The following is a 17,294-nucleotide window of genomic DNA, read 5'->3' on the forward strand; positions in this document are numbered from 1 at the left end:
GAGGCCAATAGGACACATCCCTATAGACAGGAGGGATCCTAACATGGAGGCCAATAGGACACATCCCTATAGACAGGAGGGATCCTAACATGGAGGCCAATAGGACACATCCCTATAGACAGGAGGGATCCTAACATGGAGGCCAATAGGACACATCCCTATAGACAGGAGGGATCCTAACATGGAGGCCAATAGGACACATCCCTATAGACAGGAGGGATCCTAACATGGCGGCCAATAGGACACATCCCTATAGACAGGAGGGATCCTAACATGGAGGCCAATAGGACACATCCCTATAGACAGGAGGGATCCTAACATGGAGGCCAATAGGACACATCCCTATAGACAGGAGGGATCCTAACATGGAGGCCAATAGGACACATCCCTATAGACAGGAGGGATCCTAACATGGAGGCCAATAGGACACATCCCTATAGACAGGAGGGATCCTAACATGGAGGCCAATAGGACACATCCCTATAGACAGGAGGGATCCTAACATGGAGGCCATTTATACTGGATTTAACAAATGGTGCCTTTCAAGAAATGGTGTCTGTCTGCGTACGTCTGCCTGTCTGTCTGTGTATGTCTGTCTGTCTGTGTATGTCTGTCTGCCCGCCTGTGTCTGCGTGTCCGCCCGCCTGTGTCCGTCTCTGTCTCTGTGTCTGTCTCCGTCTCTGTGTCTGTCTCTGTGTCTCTGTGTCTGTCTCCGTCTCTGTGTCTCTGTGTCTGTCTGCGTCTCTGTGTCTCTGTGTCTGTCTGCGTGTCTCTGTGTCTGTCTGCGTGTCTCTGTGTCTGTCTGCGTGTCTCTGTGTCTGTCTGCGTGTCTCTGTGTCTGTCTGCGTGTCTCTGTGTCTGTCTGCGTGTCTCTGTGTCTGTCTGCGTGTCTCTGTTAGTCTTACCAGAGTCATAGCTGGGAGGTTTCATGTCTCCTTGGTTCAACTCTGTTCCATATTTTAACTTGTGGTTCTTGGCCCTGGAAGAGAAAGCAGAAACAACTGGGTTAAAATATGGTGACGATCCATGGTTACGCTTGAGAAAAATATATCCACATGTCAATAAAATGTCAATAACCAGGTTTCCATCCATATTTGTATGAGCTTAAAGTACATGTGGGCTAAATGTCACCACAGGCTGATGGAAACAGCAAATTAGTCGGTAAACTTTCCAAATGTCCACATAACAAAATACGCTAGACAAGGTGGGATCTTTTTGTGTCTGTAAAATTAATTATGCGAGAAATGGTGGTGGAAATGTCTTTGATATTGATATAATAACCATCATACTGAAGTAAACTTGGAGTCATGTGATGACATGTTGTGTGGTCCTCCCACTAGGACTGGGGAAACCATGCAGTTTATTAGGCTACAGATTAAATAAGTTATGATGAACTTCACAGGGTGGTGAAAGGGCACGGTGATGAGCTTGATGCTCCTTTCCAATAAATATCGAGGGTCTTATTCTGGTGACATGATGATTGATGCTTGGCTGCCGTTTGACAAATAAAAATAATCTTGCTCTTTTGTCCATAATAATAATAATAATAATAATAATAATAATAATAATACCCATCATGTAGATAGTCTACCCGCACTGTATGTGCCAGCTGTTGGCTAGAGGCACGTGCCAAGACCAGAGGAGGCATAGTCTCTATATAACGCAAAAACTATTCTGATAAAACCATCAGTGGAGTTGAAAATGTGATGGAAACCCATTTAACTTGTATTTTTTATCACAAAAGGTCATGTTTATGAGCACAACGTCTTTATGCACAGCCTTTTATCTGCAACAAGTCAACTGACGGACACATTCCATCTCTGGCGGGAAAATAATATTTTAAATGCGGATTTTTAGAATAGTCGCATTTAAATCTTTGGCAGTTGGATGGAAGCCTAGCTAGGGAGCTAAGTAGGGAACATGGGGCTCAGGTTAAATTGGTAACATTCTGCTTTCTGAGGGCTATTCCTGATATTCCTGATATTCCAAGATGGGAATGACATGTTGCCAAGCAACCAGGGAAACCTGATTCTGGAGGTGAAGCAAATGGCGTCACTCCTAACTCAATCCCAGAGAGGCTGAGACGATAGCATTTATATACATAGCAAATAGCAAAATCATGAATAAATACAGGCAGGCTGCAGAGCATTCCACACTAACGTAATCTGCTAATGATGATGCTTGACTGTCTGCTCTCAAAGGAGACGCAAATAACTAAAACAGAAGAGTGATACATCCAGACACCAGTGAAAGATGAAGAAACCCCTGCTGTTCAAAAGCTTTTTTATTGAAGAATGGTGTCACATCCCTTTTATTAAAGAATGGTGTCACATCCCTTTTATTGAAGAATGGTGTCGCATCCCTTTTATTGAAGAATGGTGTCACATCCCTTTTATTGGGGAATGGTGTCACGTCCCTTTTATTGGGGAATGGTGTCACGTCCCTTTTATTGGGGAATGGTGTCACGTCCCTTTTATTGGGGGAATGGTGTCACGTCCCTTTTATTGGGGGAATGGTGTCACGTCCCTTTTAGTGGGGGAATAGTGTCACATCCCTTTTATTGGGGGAATGGTGTCACATCCCTTTTATTGAATAATGGAGTCACATCCCTTTTATTAAATAATGGTGTCACATCCCTTTTATTGAAGAATGGTGTCACATCCCTTTTATTGGGGAATGGTGTCACATCCATTTTATTGGGGAATGGTGTCACATCCCTTTTATTGGGGACTGGTGTCACATCCCTTTTATTGGGGAATGGTGTCACATCCCTTTTATTGAAGAATGGTGTCACATCCCTTTTATTGGGGGAATGGTGTCATCCCTTTTATTAAATAATGGTGTCACATCCCTTTTATTGGGGAATGGTGTCACATCCCTTTTATTGAGGGAATGTTGTCACATCCCTTTTATTGGGGAATGGTGTCACATCCCTTTTATTGAGGGAATGGTGTCACATCCCTTTTATTGAGGGAATGGTGTCACATCCCTTTTATTGAGGGAATGATGTCACATCCCTTTTATTGAGGGAATGGTGTCACATCCCTTTTATTGAGGGAATGGTGTCACATCCCTTTTATTGAGGGAATGGTGTCACATCCCTTTTATTGAGGGAATTGTGTCACATCCCTTTTATTGAAGAATGGTGTCACATCCCTTTTATTGAAGAATGGTGTCACATCCCTTTTATTGAAGAATGGTGTCACATCTATTTTATTGAAGGAATGGTGTCACATCCCTTTTATTGAGGGAATGGTGTCACATCCCTTTTATTGAGGGAATGGTGTCACATCCCTTTTATTGGGGAATGGTGTCACATCCCTTTTATTGGGGAATGGTGTCACATCTATTTTATTGAGGGAATGGTGTCACATCCCTTTTATTGGGGGAATGGTGTCACATCCCTTTTATTGGCACACACACCAGATATAAGTGTTGCACGGTATACCGGTACCACGGTAATATCACAGTACCAAAACGTTACACCACCAACATTTTAGAATACCAATAGTGCCATTTCATTTGATACTACCAACTTTTTTCAGCCCTACCGATCTAAAGAACCTGCCGGCGCCTGTTATCAAATATTTATAAAGTCAGTTTAGTTTATAAATTCAGTTGAATTTAAGCAAGTCACTGGTCTCTTGTATGCTGCAGGTCCAATAATATCCACTTCACTATCATGAGCATGTCAGGTGTGTCAGCCAGTAATCAGCCAGCCACATCCCCTACCAGCGAGCCCCTCACCTGCTTCTCTGTCCGCTCTTCATGCGTCAGTTAAAAAAAATATATAATTTAGCAGTGACGGCGAGCAGGGAGCAGGGGTGCAGACCCAGAGCCTGGTGAGTGTTCTGTTGTTAGATTGGTACGTGTGTTACATTGGAGCAGCGCGCAAAGCCAGCAATGTTGATTCATTGTATAATTTCATCGCCTGTTATAACCAAGGGCACAGACCAGCCGGAGTAGACTTTGCAAGTTCACCGTCATGCAGCCTCTTGAGTGTCAGAAAACGGAGCACCCGCTTCGCGACAGGCACGCTGGCAGCTTTACAGCAAAGAAAACGGCTTGTCTCTAGTCTAAATGGTTCAATATGACCCATATTACCAGAGGTCCTTGATGAACACAACATCCTGAGCAGAAACCAGATTGGATTTTTTTTTAAAAAAAATTATCGTACAACAGACCACCTTTACACCCTCCACACCAAAACAAAGGCAAAATCTACTCGTGTTTTGTAGACTTCAAGAAACCATTTGATTCAATTTGGCACAAAGGACTTTTTTATAAACTAATAGAAAGTGTTATTGGAGGGAAAACATTGTTATTAAATCAATGAACACTAAAAACAAATGTGCAGTTAAGCAAACAAGCAAACAGACTTCTTCTCTCAGGGACGTGGAGTGAAACAGGGCTGCACAATAAGTCCAACACTATTGAACATCTATATTAATGAATTGGCAAAAACAGAAGAATCGGCAGCACCTGGTCTCACGCTACACAACACTGAAATCAAGTGTCTGCTGTACGCAGATGACCTGGTGCTACTGTCTCCCACTAAGGAGGGGTTACAGCAGCATCTAGATCATCTGCACAGGTTAATCAAAAAAAAAAAATGAATATAATGATATTCCAAAAGAGGTCCGGAAATCAGGATCACAAATATAAATTCTATTTGGACACAGTTCTGTTAGAACACACCAAAAACTACACGTATCTAGGACTAAATATCAGCAACACAGGTAGCTTTCACATGGCTGTGAACGAGCTGAGAGACAAAGCAAGAAGAGCATTCTATGCCATTAAAAGGAACATTAAAATTGAAATTCCAAGTAGAATCTGGCTCAAAATGTTCCAATCTGTTATAGAACCAATTGCTCTCTATGGCAGCGAAGTATGGGGTCCGCTCTCTAATACTGAATTTACCAAATGGGACAAACAAACATCCAATCGAAATACTGCATGCAGAGTTTTGCAAGACTGTATTGCAAGTGCAAAGAAAAACTCAAAATAACGCATGTAGAGCAGAATTGGGCCAATACCCCCTCCTTATTCAAATAGAAAAAAAGAGCCATCAAATTTTACACCCATCTAAAAACAAGTGACCCCAACACATTCCATCACACAGCTCTACTATGTCAAGAGATGAATCAAGAGAAGAGTCCCCTCAGCCAGCTGGTTCTGAGGCTCAGTTCACTAACCAAAACCAAACTCATAGAGCCTCAGGACAGCACTCAGAAAATCTGGCCCAACCAAATCATCACCAAGCAAAAATAAACATATATCACCTATTTTAAAGACTGCACAAAAAAAATCAAAGTAAACTTCAATGCTATTTGGCTCTAAACAGACAGTACATGGTGGCAGACTATCTGACCACTGTGACTGATAGAAAACTGAGGAAAACACTGACTAGGTACAGACTCAGTGAGCACAGTCTGGCTATAGAGACCGGTCATCACAGGCAAACCTGGCTGCCCAGAGAGGACAGGCTGTGCTCACTCTGCCCCCGGGGAGAGGTAGAGACAGAGTTGCATTTCCTATTACACTGTGACAAATACTCAGACCTAAGATAAATCTTTCTTTCCCAAAATATCATTCAGTACAAAGAATTTGAAACTATAAAATGAAGAAATTGGGTGAAAAGGGTAAATGTGCAGTTTTGGCAGCCAAATATGTGTCCTCCTGCCACAACCTGAGGGACAGCCAGTGAAAAGTGTAATGCCAATAATATTTCCTGTTTTGTTTTGGCTTTCATAGCATGTAATGTGTCTTCTCAGTCATGTTGAGACTGGTCGACTACTATTGCTTTAATGTATTGTTATTCTCATTAATATTGTTGTTGTAGTTGCTGTTAATGGTAAACCCATTTCCACTACTACTATTATTATTGCTGTTGGTCCCACCATTTTCTATACTTTGACAATGTAAGTAATTTTAACTTTCAATTTCAATAAAGTCTATTGAATTGAGAGAGAGAGAGAGAAAGACGGTGCGAGAGAGGGCGAGAGAGAGAGAGAGAGAGAGAGAGGGCGAGAGAGAGAGAGGGGCGCGAGAGAGAGAGAGGGCGCGAGAGAGAGGGCGCGAGAGAGAGAGGGCGCGAGAGAGAGGGAAGGAGAGAGAGAGAGAGAGGGCGCGAGAGAGAGAGGGCGCGAGAGAGAGAGGGCGCGAGAGAGAGAGAGAGAGGGCGCGAGAGAGAGAGAGGGCGCGAGAGAGAGGGAAGGAGAGAGAGAGAGAGAGGGCGCGAGAGAGAGAGGGCGCGAGAGAGAGAGAGAGGGCGCGAGAGAGAGAGAGAGGGCGCGAGAGAGAGAATAGAAATGACATCTCTACATCCTGTTCCAGAGAAAGCACGTCCATGTGGAGGGAGCGTGTCATTGTTGTTACCATGGGGATCTGCTGTTGCAGTCACAGAGCAGAAAGGAGGAGGATCTATTTATTCTGCAGCTTTTCCCGGAACACAAGGGGATGAACGATCCTCCAGGATAAGACCGACCGAATCCGCTATGCTCCCCCTGAGTAACTCTGGTCCTCTTGGCGGAAGGACAGGACAGGAGTAGAGAACAGAAAGAGAGCAGTGGAGCTGTGACCTTGTCATGGTCACTGGGATCCCCCAGGGTAAGGCAGACAGAAACCGCTCTAGGACAGGGCAGTGTCATCAGTAATCAGACACCAGATCAGAACTATCCTGCCAACGTATGCATTCCTTCCTCTGAACAGACATCACACCACCAGGGGACTCCATCGCCCTGTCATCGGTCACTGTAGACCCTCTGATTTTCTGCTGTGTTAAGTTTCATGGTCACGTGAAGATGTAGAGACGTCTTTGACTGTCAGGCCCTCTGCCTTTATCAGTGTGGTGAATTCATGTGAAAGGTCATAGGGTCATGTGATGACGCAGGGTGCCATCAGCCATCGAGGGAACGCTTCCTTTGAAATCAATGAAAAGCTACTATACCTGCCCGTGTTGCGCTCGCACTGAGTCACGTCCAACGCAGTGTTTAAATGTTGCCACTCTTTATTTAAAAAAAATAATCTTTAGTCACATCTTTTTCATTTGATTTAGTCTAGTTATTGTCAAAAAATGACGAAAACAGTGGGCCATTTTAGTCACATCACATCAGTATCCATGTCTCAATGCTTAAGAATCCTTCTTTAACCCGTCTCCTCCCCTTCATCTACACGGATCTGAATCCTTCTTTAACCCGTCTCCTCCCCTTCATCTACACGGATCTGAATCCTTCTTTAACCCGTCTCCTCCCCTTCATCTACACGGATCTGAATCCTTCTTTAACCCGTCTCCTCCCCTTCATCTACACGGATCTGAATCCTTCTTTAACCCGTCTCCTCCCCTTCATCTACACGGATCTGAATCCTTCTTTAACCCGTCTCCTCTCCTTCATCAATAAAGGGATCGAGGCGTTCACCTGGATTCACCTGGTCAGTCTGGGCAGCTGTTCTTAATGTTTTGTATACTCAGTGTACATAGCCTTTTCCTACCAACATGTTGTTCCGCATAACATCCCGTTCTCCTCCCAACAGCAGAAACACAACCAACATAATATAATAATATTAATAAATATAAAGAATAAAATAATAATATAACAATTATTAGGCCATGTAACTTCCTAATCATAGATATTATATACACAAAACAAACTGATACACACAAGCAGAGAGAGCGAATAAAGTCACATTCAAAATACAGATATAGTGTAGTGGCAAGAGGAATTCAGTCAATCAATTGTTTATTCCTTTTCCTTTCTGTGCCTCCAAATGTTTGCATATGGGTTCCTGGCAATGTTCCCAGGGCCACGTTCAGTTGCAAAACATTCTTGAACGTTGCAGATAGAAATGTTTGTTTTACATAGCATATTTCTAACATCGGCATGTTCCGAAACATTGCGTCCTGCTGAAAGCCCCCCCCCGCCAGATTGCTAGCTAATGAGGTAACACGACTGAACAAGGTGTAGTCTAAACAAATGGTTAACGGTCCAGTTCGCAAGTAGCCTAGTTTTAGAATGGTCCGGCAGTACGCTTTATGAACGCGCCGGAATTATGGGTAATGTCTTTTGAACAGTAGCCTAAGGGCTAGAATCAAGCTGCTTTCTCTGAGGAAAAAATAAATAGATTTGGCTACAGAACCTATACATTAAATACTTTTCTATAGCCTACTCGAGGGAGAGAAAAACATAGACAGACTGTTGTTTTACGATTAAACTCAATGCTGCTATTGTTTTTAATTTGGTAAAGCAGCTTGTGTTTCTTAACCAGCCAAAGTGTTGCTAACTAGGAAGGCTGGGGGTGAAGCAAGAGAGTCTCCTGCGCGACGTGTGCTAACGATGCTATAATCGGAGGCGGAGGCTGTCTGCACCCCAGTCATAGCTTTCTCCCCCGCAGCTCACCAGCTGGTGTAGGCAGTGTCTGCCAGGTGTGTGACTCTTCCTCCCAACTGCAGAACTGCGCTGCGCATCTCTGCTGCTAATAGTAATTGTGCCCATCACTGAAAAGCTCTCAATCTCGCCAAAAACTGTTCTCCAGTCCACTTAGTAGTCAGACTTTAGTCAAAGAGATAGTTGTCTCGGTTTTAGTCAACTGAAATTCTAAATAATTTTAAATGTAGTTCGTTTTTTCTGGGTCTATTGAGGCAGTTATAGTCTCGTCAATTGACACTGAAAAATAGGTGCTTGACAAAAAAATAAAAAAATAAATAACACTGGTCCAATGGCAGCATGCAAAGCTTAAGAATCACTGAGGTTCAATTCTCCATGGCTGACGGCGCGGGCGTTAAATTCTATCCTGTGAAGTAAATAATGAGCGATAAAGGGGATGGTTGCATCGACTAGACACCACTGGTTACTGTACTGACTACCACTGGTTACTGTCCTGACTACCACTGGTTACTGTACTGACTACCACTGGTTACTGTACTGACTACCACTGGTTACTGTCCTGACTACCACTGGTTACTGTCCTGACTACCACTGGTTACTGTCCTGACTACCACTGGTTACTGTACTGACTACCACTGGTTACTGTCCTGACTACCACTGGTTACTGTCCTGACTACCACTGGTTACTGTACTGACTACTAGACACCACTGGTTACTGTACTGACTACCACTGGTTACTGTCCTGACTACCACTGGTTACTGTCCTGACTACCACTGGTTACTGTACTGACTACTAGACACCACTGGTTACTGTCCTGACTACCACTGGTTACTGTACTGACTACTAGACACCACTGGTTACTGTACTGACTACCACTGGTTACTGTACTGACTACCACTGGTTACTGTACTGACTACTAGACACCACTGGTTACTGTCCTGACTACCACTGGTTACTGTACTGACTACTAGACACCACTGGTTACTGTACTGACTACTAGACACCACTGGTTACTGTACTGACTACCACTGGTTACTGTACTGACTACTAGACACCACTGGTTACTGTACTGACTACTAGACACCACTGGTTACTGTACTGACTACTAGACACCACTGGTTACTGTACTGACTACTAGACACCACTGGTTACTGTACTGACTACCACTGGTTACTGTCCTGACTACCACTGGTTACTGTCCTGACTACCACTGGTTACTGTACTGACTACTAGACACCACTGGTTACTATACTGACTACCACTGGTTACTATACTGACTACCAGACACCACTGGTTACTGTCCTGACTACCACTGGTTACTGTACTGACTACTAGACACCACTGGTTACTGTACTGAGACTGAAGAAGTCAAGAAGCTACTAACTAGCAGAAACTCTAGCTAGCTACCTACATTGACTATGTTCAAAATGTAAACAAACAACTTGTGTAATGAGAGGATAATTTTGTACAACCACTAGCAACAATTGAATAATAACAATTTGCCATTTAGCAGACGCTTTTATCCAAAGCGACTTACAGTCATGCGTGCATACATTTTTTGTGTATGGGTGGTCCCGGGGATCGAACCCACTACCCTGGCGTTACAAGCGCCGTGCTCTGCCAGCTGAGCTACAGAGGACTTACGAAGAACTGGACTAAAGCTTTTGTACTTACGCATAAATCAATGACTATGGCACAGTACAGAAGGGAAACAGAACAGAGACTCTGTCCCTCTCAAAACAACACGCTCTGTGTAGAACGTCACATCGACTCGACGCTGACAGCAAAGCGTATCGTAGGGCTGAGGCGTTATGATGTCAGTGTTAGGTCAGGTGATGTGTGGGGTAAAGGCTGTGTGGTAGGGTTGGCCGGTATCCAGATTTCCATACTGTGCCTGTGCCGTACCGGGATATACGGTATTACCGGTAGTGCACACAAGGTGCGCTATATTTTTTTGCAAACGTAAAACAAGCCCCCCCCTCCAAAAAAAACGTCACTTACCAGAATGCTAACAAAAGTCTAGCAAAATGCTAACAAGTACTAAGGAATTCTCATAGCGGATGCTAGGTAAATGCTAACGAGCGCATGCAAAACATTCACTACTAGGACAGACAAACCCAGCTCATTAAGTTACGCAAGTATCTCAAAACGCAGTTTACAGCGCGCACAAAACAAATATTAGGCAGCAGGGATCTTAATCCAGGAGGGGATTGTCTCTGTTGCTGTTACCAAGAAGCTTGATCTTACAAGCTAACGTTAGCCACTTAGCTAACATTAGCAGTTAGCAAAACCCAGCTGGAGAGAATTTATTTGGCACGTCTTCGATAGTTAACTTAATAGTTATACGATATATAGCTGGCAAACATTAATAGTGAATTTCATACAAGTGTAACTTGATCGCCGCACGAAACTCCTATATTAGTTGTTCTTCTTTGCAAACAAACACATCTGTCTCAAACCGCTGTTTTGGGATACTAGTACCTACTAAATTAACAAACCAAATGCACAACTGCAGAACATTTATCACATTTTAGACAGTTAACTTAACAGTTTAGATATCTAGCTGGCAAACATTTAGCTGTGAATTCCGTACTGTAATTATACTGAACAAAAATATTTCCTTTGCCAAGATAATAGTCTCATTGCAAAGGGTCTGAATACTTATGTAAATAAGGTATCTGTTTTTTTCTTAAATACATTTGCTAAAAATGTCTAAAAACCTGTTTTCGCTTTGTCATTGTGGGGTATTGTGTGTAGATTGATGAGAAAAAAAATGTATGTAATCAATTTTAGAATAAGGCTGTAACGTAACAAAATGTGGAAAAAATCAGAATACTTTCCGAAGGCACTGTATCTAAAAAAAACTTTACAGTTGGCACTGCATTGTAGCAGGTAGTGTTCTCCTGGCATCTGCCAAACCCAGATTAATCCGTTGGACTGCTAGATGGTGAAGCGTGATTCATCACTCCAGAGAACGCGTTTCCACTGCTCCGGAGTCCAATGGCGGCGAGCTTTACACCACTCCAGCCGACGCTTGGCATTACGCATGGTGATCTTAGGCTTGTGTGCGGCTGCTCGGCCATCGAAACCCATTTCATGAAGCTCCCGACAAACAGTTATTGTGCTGATGTTGCTTTCAGAAGCAGTTTGGAACTCGGTAGTGAGTGTTGCACCCGAGGAAATACTATTTTGACGCGCTTCAGCACTCGGCGGTCCCGTTCTGTGAGCTTGTGTGGCCTACCACTTTGCGGCTGAGCGGTTGTTGCTCCTAGACATTTCCACTTCACAATAACAGCACTTACAGTTGACCAGGGCAACTTAAGCAGGGCAGAAATTATACAAACGGACTTGTTAGAAAGATGGCATCCTATGATGGTGTCACGTTGAAAGTCACTGAGCTCTTCACTAAGTCCATTCTACTGCCAATGTTTGTCTATGGAGATTGCATGGCGGCGTGCTCGATTGTATACACCTGTCAGCAACGGCGTGTGGCTGAAATAGCCGAATCCACTAATTTGAAGGGGTGTCCACATACTGCTGTATATATAGTGTATTCCCTGGAGTTGTTTTGCAAAATAACCTGTAGATCAATGACTGTCAACACAGTTACATGCAGTTCCACACTGAAGGAGAAGACACATCAGTTGTCACATAAGAGGTATTTTAGGTAGGAAAAGTAATACGAGGGGAAAAAAATGTGAACCGGCAATTCGTAACATTTGAATAGATTTTTTTGCATGCTACATTTGGATCGGTTTGAGGTCCGCCGACCGATGCAGTGCCATCTTAAACATATATCCCTAACAGTTACCCATAGCTGGCAAACTGGTTTTATAGATTAGTCATTTATTCCAATACATTTCCAAAATATGTTCAGGAAGCTAGCTAGCTACGTTTTATAGGCTCCTCACGATGAGTCGGAGCCACTTTGAGAGTCATATTCCCATTTGCCACCGCTAAAATCAATATAAATCTATATATATATATATATATATGTTTATTAGCTAGCGTCGAAATTTTGTCTCACATGCCACCGGAGTTTGACACTTGATAACAGTTTGCATTATCAACCCTGCAGGTGATCAAAGTGGTTCACTGGGTGCTGTAACTTACCTCTCCTGTTTGAGGGCGTACTCCAGCATCTTAATCCTCCTCACCAGGTCCTTCTTCAGGTTCTCCTGGCCCTTCCTCTCGCCCTGGAGGAACGCTATCTGAGCCTGGAGGAGAATCACACACTATTAAAACACAGTATCAACAACTATACATTATCAGAGCTTTCCTCTCACCTTGCAGGAAGGCTATTCTAAGGAAGGCTATTCTAAGGAAGGCTATTCTAAGGAAGGCTATTCTAAGAAATTATCTTCTCCATTGCGAGCTGAATAGAATGCCGGGGAAATAGAATGCAGGGAAATAGAATGCAGGGAAATAGAAGGTAGAATGCATTCTAGAGCAATGCTCTCTGCCTCAAGCAGTGATTCATGATGTGTTGATGTTCCAGGAAGTTGGTGGGAGATTGCCAACGTCAGAAATATTCAAGCTCTGGGGTGTCCAGAATACTTTGGCAGTACTGTAGTTCGTGATATAGAGAGTCTAATGTAACCCCACACAAATGTCTGGGAAACATAACTTGCAAAGAAGACCAAATGGGGCTAAAAACATCAAACATATCATGGTATGCAAGAGAATCTGTACAATTTATTATCTAATCCCAGCTCTCTTCATCTCCATCTCCCCCTCCTCCATCCTTCCCTCCTCCATCGCCATCTCCCCCTCCTCCATCTCCACCTCCTCCATCTCCATCCCTCCCTCTCTACTTCACTCCACCAGTGTCTCTTCAAATTAACCTATAGACCCGTTAAGCATGACCGGTCAAATGTATTTCCATCAATGAATAGGCTAAAAAAGCATTATTTTGCAATGGGATGTTGTTGACAAATTGGCCAGCACAAAGTTTAAAATCGGCTTAAAATAAAAAATAAAGCCGGTTATTACACCCTGACACACAATCATATGTATTATACACCGTAAACACACGGTTCAGCACCGACCGACACTCTGGGATTCAGCCCATTAGACAGGCTACCCAGACCAACACTCTGGCATTCAGCCCATTAGACAGGCTACCCAGACCAACACTCTGGGATTCAGCCCATTAGACAGGCTACCCAGACCAACACTCTGGGATTCAGCCCATTAGACAGGCTACCCAGACCAACACTCTGGGATTCAGCCCATTAGACAGGCTACCCAGACCAACACTCTGGGATTCAGCCCATTAGACAGGCTACCCAGACCAACACTCTGGCATTCAGCCCATTAGACAGGCTACCCAGACCAACACTCTGGGATTCAGCCCATTAGACAGGCTACCCAGACCAACACTCTGGGATTCAGCCCATTAGACAGGCTACCCAGACCGACACTCTGGGATTCAGCCCATTAGACAGGCTACCCAGACCAACACTCTGGGATTCAGCCCATTAGACAGGCTACCCAGACCAACACTCTGGGATTCAGCCCATTAGACAGGCTACCCAGACCAACACTCTGGGATTCAGCCCATTAGACAGGCTACCCAGACCAACACTCTGTCATTCAGCCCATTAGACAGGCTACCCAGACCGACACTCTGGGATTCAGCCCATTAGACAGGCTACCCAGACCAACACTCTGGGATTCAGCCCATTAGACAGGCTACCCAGACCAACACTCTGGGATTCAGCCCATTAGACAGGCTACCCAGACCAACACTCTGGGATTCAGCCCATTAGACAGGCTACCCAGACCAACACTCTGGGATTCAGCCCATTAGACAGGCTACCCAGACCAACACTCTGGGATTCAGCCCATTAGACAGGCTACCCAGACCAACACTCTGGGATTCAGCCCATTAGACAGGCTACCCAGACCAACACTCTGGCATTCAGCCCATTAGACAGGCTACCCAGACCAACACTCTGGGATTCAGCCCATTAGACAGGCTACCCAGACCGACACTCTGGGATTCAGCCCATTAGACAGGCTACCCAGACCAACAGTCTGGGATTCAGCCCATTAGACAGGCTACCCAGACCAACACTCTGGGATTCAGCCCATTAGACAGGCTACCCAGACCAACAGTCTGGGATTCAGCCCATTAGACAGGCTACCCAGACCAACAGTCTGGGATTCAGCCCATTAGACAGGCTACCCAGACCAACACTCTGGGATTCAGCCCATTAGACAGGCTACCCAGACCAACACTCTGGGATTCAGCCCATTAGACAGGCTACCCAGACCAACACTCTGGGATTCAGCCCATTAGACAGGCTACCCAGACCAACACTCTGGCATTCAGCCCATTAGACAGGCTACCCAGACCAACACTCTGGGATTCAGCCCATTAGACAGGCTACCCAGACCAACACTCTGGGATTCAGCCCATTAGACAGGCTACCCAGACCAACACTCTGGGATTCAGCCCATTAGACAGGCTACCCAGACCAACACTCTGGGATTCAGCCCATTAGACAGGCTACCCAGACCAACACTCTGGGATTCAGCCCATTAGACAGGCTACCCAGACCAACCGTCTTACCACAGGGCAGGGGAGACTCAACACCTTACAGCATTACACAGTTAAAAACAGGGAACAGTCTCCAGTCAGGAACACAACTGTCTGTCTCCACACCATTTCCTGTCTTTAGTCCGTAGCAAGTGGGCACCACAGAATCTGGGACAGCGAGACAATCCAGAAGAAAAGGGAGAATTCATTCAGGTTTCTCTGAGAAAGCAGCACGGGTTGCGGTCTGCAACAATGAGTCACAGCTGCTCTGCCCTGCTTCAACCAGCCTGATTTAAATAACGTGAGCTTCATTTCACATCCACCCACCGTCCTCCAAACAGTCCCACAACATCCCTCTCTCTAGAAACACATCCAGCCCATCCTCAGAAGTCGGACAGGCTCTCTCCATCCCTCTCTCTAGAAACACATCCAGCCCATCCTCAGAAGTCGGACAGGCTCTCTCCATCCCTCTCTCTAGAAACACATCCAGCCCATCCTCAGAACTCGGACAGGCTCTCTCCATCCCTCTCTCTAGAAACACATCCAGCCCATCCTCAGAAGTCGGACAGGCTCTCTCCATCCCTCTCTCTAGAAACACATCCAGCCCATCCTCAGAACTCGGACAGGCTCTCTCCATCCCTCTCTCTAGAAACACATCCAGCCCATCCTCAGAACTCGGACAGGCTCTCTCCATCCCTCTCTCTAGAAACACATCCAGCCCATCCTCAGAACTCGGACAGGCTCTCTCCATCCCTCTCTCTAGAAACACATCCAGCCCATCCTCAGAAGTCGGACAGGCTCTCTCCATCCCTCTCTCTAGAAACACATCCAGCCCATCCTCAGAACTCGGACAGGCTCTCTCCATCCCTCTCTCTAGAAACACATCCAGCCCATCCTCAGAACTCGGACAGGCTCTCTCCATCCCTCTCTCTAGAAACACATCCAGCCCATCCTCAGAACTCGGACAGGCTCTCTCCACCTGGAACATACCATTTACATGCTGTACAGGCTATACAAACTCTCCCTCTGCTCAGTCTACAGAGAGGAGAGATTAAACCACATTCATCGTAAACTAATGATTTATCCATGAAGCTGAAGAAGTCCACGTTGGAAGCGTAGATACAACAATGCTATTCATGTTAGGTAGTGTTAGTCGGCTGTATCTGCGCCAAAATTCCAGTATTTTTCATCCTATAGTTTTAAGGACTTATTTCCATGACTGATCAATACTAATTTTCTCATGCTCTCTCGTCTCTATGCATATAGTGAGCAATATATGTTTGGAACATCAAATGGCATAAAAAAATAAAATAAAATAAAATAATAATAAAAATAAAAACATTTGCAGTATCACAATACATTTAGAATCGTGAGAATCTCGATACATATCGTATTAATGGAGAAACTACAGGGCCCTGTAGCGTCTGTGTTGCGGAGACCGCGGACAGAATCACGGAACCCAGACATTAAAACTGAATTCAACAATATTCAAAAATGTCTTGACCCTCAGTAGGAAATCAACTAAATGTATTGACCTTAGTAGGAAATCAACTATACAGAACAAAATTATAAAAAAACGCAACATGCAACTATTTCAAAGGTTTTACTGAGTTACAGTTCATATCAGGATATCAGTCAATTGAAATAAATTCATTAGGCCCTAATCCATGGATTTCACATGACTGGGAATACAGATATGCATCTCTTGGTCACAGATACCTTAAAAAAAAAAAATTATGGATCAGAAAACCAGTCAGTATCTGGTGTGACCACCATTTGCCTCATCCAGCGCTACACATCTCCTTCGCATAGAGTTGATCCGGCTGTTGGTTGTGGCCTGTGGAATATTGTCCCACTCCTCTTCAATGGCTGGGCTAAGTTGCTGGATATTGGCGAGAACTGGAACAAACTGTCGTACACGCCGATCCAGAGCATCCCAAACATGCTCAGTAGGTGACATGTCTGGTAAGTAGGCAGGCCACGGAAGAACTGGGACATTTTCAGCTTCCAGAAATTGTGTACAGATCCTTGCGACATGGGCCTGTGCATTATCATGCTGAAACATGAGGTGATGGCGGCGGATGAACGACACGACAATGGGCCTCAGGATCTCGTCACAGTATCTCTGTGCATTCAAATTGCCATCGATAAAATGCAATAGTGTTCGTTGTCCGTTGCTTATGCCTGCCCATACCATTACCCCACCGCCACCATGGGGCACTCTGTTCACAACGTTGAAATCAGCAAACCGCTCACCCACACGATGCCATACACGCTGTCTGCCATCTGCCCGGTAGAGTTGAAACCGGGATTCATCTGTGAAGAGCACACTTCTCCAGCGTGACAGTGGCCATCAAAGGTG

At 44.6% G+C, this 17,294-nt stretch overlaps 1 protein-coding gene across 2 annotated transcripts in view; it reads right to left on the reverse strand.

The window, feature by feature from the left end:
* LOC311125340 (striatin-like) overlaps positions 1 to 17,294 on the reverse strand; it is a 108,832-nt gene that overhangs the window by 58,826 nt on the left and 32,712 nt on the right. For both annotated transcript variants that reach the window (XM_084199390.1, XM_084199389.1), the window contains exons 2-3: positions 12,502 to 12,605; positions 906 to 979 (exon numbers count right to left, since the gene is read on the reverse strand). In XM_084199390.1, the coding sequence (XP_084055516.1) occupies positions 906 to 979; positions 12,502 to 12,605 (178 nt within the window). The remainder of the gene's footprint in view (positions 1 to 905; positions 980 to 12,501; positions 12,606 to 17,294) is intronic.

The sequence above is a fragment of the Coregonus lavaretus genome (genome assembly GCF_964263955.1).
Source record: "Coregonus lavaretus genome assembly, contig: HAP1_SCAFFOLD_242, whole genome shotgun sequence".
Lineage (NCBI taxonomy): Eukaryota > Metazoa > Chordata > Actinopteri > Salmoniformes > Salmonidae > Coregonus > Coregonus lavaretus.